Below are 8,919 nucleotides of genomic sequence, written 5' to 3'. Positions count from 1 at the left end.
AGACAGCCCTCAGAATGGGAAAATATTTTTGTAAACTATGCGTCAGATAAGGGACTGATAACCTGAATTCACAAGGAACTCAAGCAGATGCTCCGAAAAAAGTTGATCATTCCTATTAAAAGATGGGAGAATGAGTTGGAAAAAAACAGTCTCTAAAGATGACATACAAATAGCTAAAAGGCATATGAAAAAATGCTCAACATCCCTTAATGTAAGCCAAATGTAGATCAAAACAACAATGAGATACCACCTAACCCCAATCAGAATGACTAAGATAAAAAAACAAAAAAACAAAAACCAGTGAGTGCTGGCAGGGGTGTAGTGAAAGGGGAACTCTCTTACACTGCTAGTGGGAATGTAAATTGTTTCAGCCACTGTGGAGAACAATTTGGAGATTCCTCAAAAATCTACAAATAGAACTACCATATGATCCAGCAATCCCACTCCTTAGTATCTACCTAAAAGACATAAGAATACTTAATTGGAAAAGTGCTTGCACATTGATGTTTATTGCGGCACTATTCACAATTGCTAAGTCATAGAAACAACCCAAATGCCCACGAACAGATGAGTGGATAGAAAAACTGGGACATATACTTAATGGAATACTATTTAGCCATAAAAAACTACAGAACCCCAGCTTTTGACAGGAAGTGGATGAATATGGAAGATTTACTGCTGAGTGAAGCAAGCCAGGCTATGAAGGAGAGGCATTGTATGTCCCCACTTAATATATACCGAGTGTCCGCACTCTGTGACTGAAACTAATTGACTAAAGGATATAGAAACACAGTATATAATTGTAAATACCAGATATAGATATAGTGTGTGTGAAAGAGGAGGGTCTGAAGAAGGACATTTAGAAGAAAAATAGGGAAGCAAAGCATTAAAGGCACAAAGAAATGTGGTATTATCTGTTGTAGATATTTTGTAGTTTTATCAACTGTACTAGGGAGAAATGTTCACCTGTTGAAATATCCATTTTGTAAGCCAAATAATAATGTGATTGAATGTATAAAAGAAAATGAAATGAAAAAAAAGTTCATGTAATGTGCATATTATATTTAAAAAAGACAACTATGCATAGATTTCAAAATGTGTTTGCATAAAAATAAACTTTTTATTTTATAATTTCTGATTTACATTTAATTGTACATCTTTGTAGGGTACAACATGGATTTTTTTTCAAAGCATGCATGCATTGTGCAATCATCAAACCAAGGATAGTACCATATTCATCATTTTCAACAAAGAACATCACATAATGATGTGTACCATTAATTGTATAAGATTAGCAATGTGTGTTTTATTTTTCCACTCAGTTGTGCTATGCTTTTCCAAAACCCATTTGCCCCATGTATCTGCATTCCTGTATCTGGTTAACACCTTTTTTCTGATCTCTTCCTGTCTCCATTTCCTACCCCCTAAGCAGTCTCTGGTATCCACAGTTGTCTTCTGTACTTCTGTGTCTTCATAGCTTTCCATTTCTGCCATAGAGTGTAGACACTGGGTATATACTGAGTGAGAATATACAGTGTTTATCTCTCATAGTCTGGCTTATTTCATTAGCATTACAGCTTCCAGATTCAACCACTTTGTATTGAATGACAGGATCTCATTGTTCTTTATGGCTGAGTAGTATTCACTTGTGTATATGAGCCACATTTTTAAATCCAGTCATCAATCATTGACATTTAGGTTGATTCTATGTCTTGGCCATTGTAAATAATGCTGCAATAAATATCGATGTGTAAGTGTCTTTCTGACTGATTTCTCATCCGTTAGTAAGTATCCAAGAATGGGATTACTGGGTCATAAGGTAAAATTTGTAAAATTTCAAGGAACCTCCATATTGTTTTCCACGGCTGTGTTAATTTACATTCCCACCAACAATATAGAAGGGTTCTCTTTCACCTGCAGAAAACTAATAATCCAGTTATAAAATGAGCAGTTGAACTCATACTTTCATCAGCTTTTTGAAGTCTTCTGTTAGTGAGAGGAACAGTGGATCTGTTACATCAGGTTATTTCAGAGGTCAAAGGTATTTTGCAGGTATGCCTATGTAAGAGGAATTTTGTCAGTGAAATAAAAACAGAGACATAAGGACTACAAAGTTAGCATTGGTTACATTTTTAAAATACCTTAAATGACTGATACAAAGGAGAGATTCTGTATAACTTATGAGCAGTTTCCAAACCAGTAAAGACCAAAAGTATGATATATAACAAAGTAGAATAAACTTTCACTGTTGTAAGTTTCTGAGCAAGTACTTAAAAAATTGAATCATTTTCTTCTTTTTTTTTTTTTTTTGAAGAGGTTTTTGCTATAGGGTGTGTGCGCTCACCAGACAGACAGAGACAGAGAGACAGAAAGCGAGAAATCACCCCCCAGAGGGGATGGTCACGCTGCAATCCCTTCTCCTCCATTCTCCTCTCAGGATCTTGGGCACGCACGCGCACGCGCCCGGCGTGAGTTTTAAGCCACCGGGTCCGGGATGCGAACCGCGGTCGACTACGTGGTAGTCCAGCGACAGAGCCGTTACGCTAACTGCTGGTTCCCAAAAATTGAATCATTTTCTGTATCACCTATTTTTTATTGTTCATTTCAGAGCATACCTTTTCATTTTTTTTCATTACCTGAGTAAAACATGTTCATTTTAAGCAATATCAAAAATTACAGAATTAAGTGGTAGGTTCCCTGAAATCCCACCTTGCCCCCTCCATCGCCTCTTACCTGGACAACGACTCTAAGATATTCTGTTCTATTTTGCTTTTAAGCATTTACTAACACATAATATATGCACAGTACTCTCATGTGTGTGTGCATGCACAAACACAAGGATCCTGCAACACATTATTTTGTAACTGTATTTCACATCATTAATATATTCTGAACATCTTTCCATTTCAGTACATGTTGATATACTTCATTCTTTTCAGCACCTGTATTACATTTCATTACATTGGGAAACAAAAATTTATTTTTATCTATCCCTTTTGGTGGATATTTAAGTCGTTTTTCTTCTGCTATTGTAAACAATCTTTGTATAAATATTCATGGGATTTATTTTAACAAAATCTAGTGGTATTTTTTTTTTAAGTTCTCATCTCTTATAATGACTTTCATTTGTCTGTGTTAAAGAGTGAAGAATATGTTGCTTAAGTCCAACTGTGTGCTGGAAGCTTTTGGAAATGCCAAAACCAACCGTAATGACAACTCAAGCAGGTTTGGAAAATACATGGATATCAACTTTGATTTCAAGGGGGATCCTATTGGTGGACATATCAATAACTACTTATTAGAGAAGGTAAAATGTGTGTAATTTCTGAGGTTAATGTTTATAAATGTTGAGTATTTTAAAACAATATTTGGTTATATTTATATAGTTTGAGTACTTCAAAGTTGCTTTCCTGTTCTTCCTCACTGATTAGTTTTCTAATATATTCTCCCTTTGTGTTCTCTTATTAGCACTTACAGTATCAAGTAAGAAGTTATGGACTTTATTGGTACAAATTTAAGCGTGGGGGTGTGGAGGGAGGGCTACGAGTGTATGCCAACTTCTGGGTAAGGTTTAACTAGAACAACCCAGGATTAATTTGTTCTAGTCATTTTATGCAACACCATCCTCCATACATTTTAATTTTAATTAATTTGAAATCTCATTTTTTCTTATTTCTATTTGTTCACTGCTTTATAGTAACATACATTTCGTGAACCTACATCCTAATTATGAAATATACTATACTATACTATACTGGGTCAGTGAACACTTAGAATATGTTTGTATCTACGTATGTGAAGATTAAGCCCAATTTCTAGAAGATTCTCATAAAAACTTTCCTGCCAGAACTGCCAGAGAGGTTGTGTTTTAGTCTGCTTTTCTGTTGCTTATAACATACCACCACAGACTGGATTGTTTATAAAGAATAGAGGTTTATCGGGAACCAGCAGTTAGCGTAATGGCTATGTCGCTGGACTCCCACGTAGTCGACCGCGGTTCGTGTCCCGGACCCGGTGGCTTAAAACTCACGCCGGGCGCGTGTGCGTGCGTGCCCAGGATCCCGAGAGGAGAATGGAGGAGAAGGGATTGCGGCGTGACCATCCCCCCTGGGGGGTGATTTCTCGCTTTCTGTCTCTATGTCTCTCTCTGTCTGTCTGGCGAGCGCACGCGCCCTACAGTGAAAAATCTCTCCAAAAAAAAAAAAAAAAAAGAATAGAGGTTTATTCAGCTCATCACTTCAGAGGTCCAGGATCAAGGGGCTGTATCTGGGGAGGGTCTTCTTGCTGGGAGATCTCTCTACAGAGTCTCAAGGTAGCACAGAACATCACATGGCAGGAGATCAAGAGCAAGCGTGACTTAGTCTCTGTGTGGTCTCACTCCCTCTCAGTATTGATAAAGCCACCAGCATTCAATCATAAAGCCTCATCAGGGAGTCTCACCCTGATGACTTTATCTAACAACAATCACCTCCCAAAGTTCCCACCTCTTAATCCCACAGACAGGTTAAGTTTCTGCTCTTAATCACAACCAAATTTCAGCACATGAATTTTGGGGGGACACATTCAAACCAGAGCAGGTCATGTTCTAACTAATATTTTTTATCACTGGACCCAACTCCAAGAGAGTACACAGAGTTCATTCACCTGAGTTTTACAGTTGAGCTTGTACTTTACAAAGTACTTTGACTTGTACTTAGGTCTAAGCTGACATACTTTCTCAGTTAAGGGTTTCCAGCCCATCTAAATTAGTCCATATCATCCTTTATGGCAGTGTAATGCAATATAATCTTCACTTTTGTTTGTTATATTGAAGCCAGATTGTGAAGGAAATAAGTATTGTATCAGAGTTAAAAAAAGACAGAAAATGCCAGGTATTACCAAGTTTTTTCCCAAAAACATCTCTAGATAAACGTATATACACATTCAATCAAAAGAATCCCTTTGTATGAACACACACTTGGAGCTCCCTCTTTTTTTTTTTTTTTTGAGAGAGATTTCTGCTATAGGGGGCATATGCTCGCCAGAAAGACAGAGACATAGAGACAGAAAGCAAGAAATCACCCCCAAGGGGGTATGGCCATGCTGCAATCCCTTCTCCACTCTCCGCTGGGCATCTTGGGCACACACGCAAACATGCCCAGTGTGAGTTTAAGCCACCAGGTCTGGGGCTCACACTGCGGCCAACTACATGGTAATCCAGCAACATAGCCATTATGTTAACTGCTGATCCCTGGAGCTCTCTATTAGTAGCAGTTTTTTTGTTTTGTTTTGTTTTGTTTTTGGAGAAGTTTTTTGCTATAGGGCATGTGCTCTCACCAGAAAGACAGAGAGAGACAGAGACAGAAAGCGAGAAATCACCCCCCAGGGGGATGGCCATGCCACAATCCTTTCTCCTTCATTCTCCTCTCAGGATCTCGGGCATGCACGCACACACACGTCCAGCATGAGTTTAAGCCAACGGGTCCAGGACTCTAACCTCAGTCGACTACATGGGAGTCCAGCAACATAGCCATTACACTAACTGCTGGTCCCTAACAGCAGGTTTTTTTACAACCACTTCAGACAGCGGTCCCTGTGGAGTTAGTTACCTGCTCAATTAATTTCTATTACATGATATAAGGAATAGCTCTTTGAAATGCCAGCAGATCCTGGAGACAGAAATGTTGAGTATATTTCTCCAGAATTATTCCTTCCTATTCTCCTTGCTTTTAATCCCTACTCACCTCCATAATTAGGCGTCAGGCTAAAAATAAAAAATAAAATTAAAAAAAAAAAGTTTATTCTTCAGAAAGTTTAGGGACTTCTATTTGAAGCATTGAAAGAATTATCAAAACATTGCATAGGAAACTTGATAAAGAAGACCTAGTCCTAGGTGAGTAGTTTCCATTGGGTTCTTTAGGACATCTAAATGCACCATAGATAAAAAATTTCCTAAAGAAGAGATTTCCATTTTATTTTAGGGACACATTTTCAGATTAACCACTTAATGTGTTCTTTTGTAGTCTCGAGTAATTGTGCAACAACCAGGAGAAAGAAGCTTTCATTCTTTCTATCAGGTTAGTAATTTCCTGTTATTGCAGATAATTAATCATGTACTCAATTATACAGGAATAAATATTTCTATATTACTCTCTGTTCTATGCCTTCTTTACCTCTACTTGCCCATATTACATTGTGTGTATGCGCATGCATGTACATACCCTATGCAGCATGCTTCAGAGAGTGATGAGAATGGCCTTGTGAAGAGCTGGCACATGGTTAGCCAACCCCATGCCTGTCTTGGTTGCATTCTCCTATCTTGTTTTGCAATGTAGAGAATAGTTTACTGACCATGAAAGCTTTTGAAGTGGTACATTCTAAAGACGCTCAATTAATTTTGTTTTATTTTGAATTAAAGCTGTTCCCATATTTGGGAGTTCTAGAAATGGGAATACAAATTCAGTTTATTACGTTCATAGAGACCATACAGCAATATCATTACTTTTTTAAGACAACCAGGATTTATAAAATCAAGGTAGAATTATCTTTATCCCGAAAATTTGAATACCTCTTTTGGAGATTCTTTTAGAGTCTAAGGCAAAATCTTGTAAATAGCCCTCCTGTTGTCAGATTGTCACTCAGGGAACAAGTTTGATACCTTATTATAATTTTTTAAAAGTCCAACTTAATATAAACCAAAGCTAGTAAATTTAAGCAATGTTTTGAATTTTTAAGAAATAAAATTATAAATTAGTAAGATTGACTTTCACATATAAGCCGCCTCTAAAGGTAATTGAATAGTGGCGAAGTAGTCATTTCAGGGTAAAAGAGAAATGAAGATCCCTACTGATAATTCAGCCTCCAGCAAACAAGCTAGCGTGATGACTAGAAATCACCGCAGGACCACAAGAAATATGGGAAAGCAAGAAAATACCTCTCCTCCAAGGGAAAAGAAGAACTCCTCTTCATCCACAAGCAGCTCAATGGAAATCGTGGAAATGTCTGATAAAGAATTTAGAACATTCATAATGGCGAAGCTAACAGAGATGGAAGAAAAGAGAGACAATGAACTGCAGAAGAGAAAGGAGAAAGAAGTTAACGAGTTCCAGGAGGTGAGGAAATTCTTACAAGATCTAAAAGAGGAATTACATACTTTAAAAAAGAATCAAACAGAACTGTTAGAGATGAAGGCTATAGTACAGGAAGTCAAAATCTCCCTTGAAAGTATTAAAAGCAGACTAGATCATACAGAAAATAGAATCTCAGACATAGAAGAGAAAATTGCTGGCCTACTAAAATCCACCACGAAGACTGAGAAAAATGCCCCAAAATTTGAGAATAATATACTAGAAGTACTAGATACCATCAAAGGTCCAAATATCCAGATAATTGGCATTCCAGAAGGCTAAGAGACCCATAAGGGCATTGATAATCTATTCCATGAAATCCTGCAAGAAAACTTTCCAAACCTAGAGAGGCACTCAAAGATTCAGTCCCAAGAAATACAGTAGACCCCAAATAGAATCAACCCGAGAAGATCTTCTCCAAGACACATTATAGCCAGGTTGACCAAAACCACAGACAAAGACAAGATACTAAGATTGGCAAGAGAAAAACATCAAATTATCTACAAAGGATATCCCATTACGCTAACAGCAGACCTCTCATCGGAAACAATGCGAGCGAGGAAAGATTGGGAAAATATATTCAAAGTGTTAAAAGAGAGAAACAATTTCAGCCAAGAATACTGTACCCAGCAAGATTATCTTTCAGGTGGGAAGAAAAGACAAGAACATTCTCAGATAAACAAAACCTGAAAAAATTTACCAGCACTGGACCAGATCTCCAAGAAGTTCTCAAGGGTGTGCTATATCAGGACAATTAAGTACAGATACATGGAATTAAGAGTTCAAAAACTAAGAAAGTGGCCAACTTAATCATAGGGACAAGCCTGGAGTTGAATATTATATCCCAGAATTTAATCAGGAAAATTGAACCAGAACAGAAAATAAAAGTACATGAGTCTGATAGGTTCATGCACCTACCATTTGAACAGAATCCTAACCTGTTTCCTCGCTTTAAGCAAAGTTCCTTGGCATTTCGTTGATTTAAGTTAAAACTGGTTTTCTTAATAGTAACGAGTGAACTCACCATTGAAAGTAGTTAGAATATGTAAATAATTGTGTGATCAATACAATGTGGATGGGAAAGAAATAGAAGACAATTGTAGACACCAGAGATAGTGTGGGAAGAGGGTGGGAAAGGACAGAGGGTTAGAAAGAGGGGTAAAAATAATTCTAGGAACTAGAAATGGAAAATATTTTATAATACGCATGATTAAGTCACTATGCAGTATATTCTGGATGGAAGATCATATTTTGTATGCTGTGATGATGCTTAGGGAAATAATGTAAATTAAGTTACAAAAAAAAAAAGTTTCAGGAAAAAAAATCTATTCAATGACTGCAGTAAGATATATAGTCCCAGCTAGGTGCTACTTTATAGGATGCATAAAGTTAGACTTGTGTCCATGGAAATGTATATATCAGCTGTGTTTGCTATCAAAATATTTAGATTAATTAAGGTCTTTAGTAATTCAATAAAATGTGGGGGGAAACAGTATAGAAAGCAAACATAGAGACCAGAGACAGTGTGGGAGGAGAGTGGGAGATGGCAGAGGGTAAGAGACAGGGAATCAAGGATGGGAGAAATAAAGGAAAATATACAGAAAATAAGAAATGGAAAATTATTTGCTGACAATAACATGTTTGTTAATGTACTTAATTGAGACAATATACAGTGTCCTCTGGATGGAAAATCTCATTTTGTATGCTGTAATGATGTACAGTTAATAAATGCAAATAAATAAATTGAAGTTAAAAAAAAGAAAAAGAAAAATTATGGTGCATATATTCTATGGAATACTATTCAGCCATAAAA

The 8,919-nt window shown here is 36.9% G+C and overlaps 1 protein-coding gene across 1 annotated transcript in view; it reads left to right on the top strand.

Annotated features, from left to right (window-relative positions):
• The window catches only part of MYO1D (myosin ID), a 328,050-nt gene that overhangs the window by 132,996 nt on the left and 186,135 nt on the right, over positions 1 to 8,919 (top strand). The window contains exons 4-5 of the mRNA XM_014590111.2: positions 3,142 to 3,307; positions 6,003 to 6,056. Coding sequence (XP_014445597.1) covers positions 3,142 to 3,307; positions 6,003 to 6,056 — 220 coding nt within the window. The remainder of the gene's footprint in view (positions 1 to 3,141; positions 3,308 to 6,002; positions 6,057 to 8,919) is intronic.

This window comes from Tupaia chinensis, unplaced genomic scaffold, assembly GCF_000334495.1.
Source record: "Tupaia chinensis unplaced genomic scaffold, TupChi_1.0 Scaffold000407_1, whole genome shotgun sequence".
Classification (NCBI taxonomy): Eukaryota; Metazoa; Chordata; class Mammalia; order Scandentia; family Tupaiidae; genus Tupaia; species Tupaia belangeri.
This window is presented reverse-complemented; position numbering and strand designations above follow the sequence as displayed.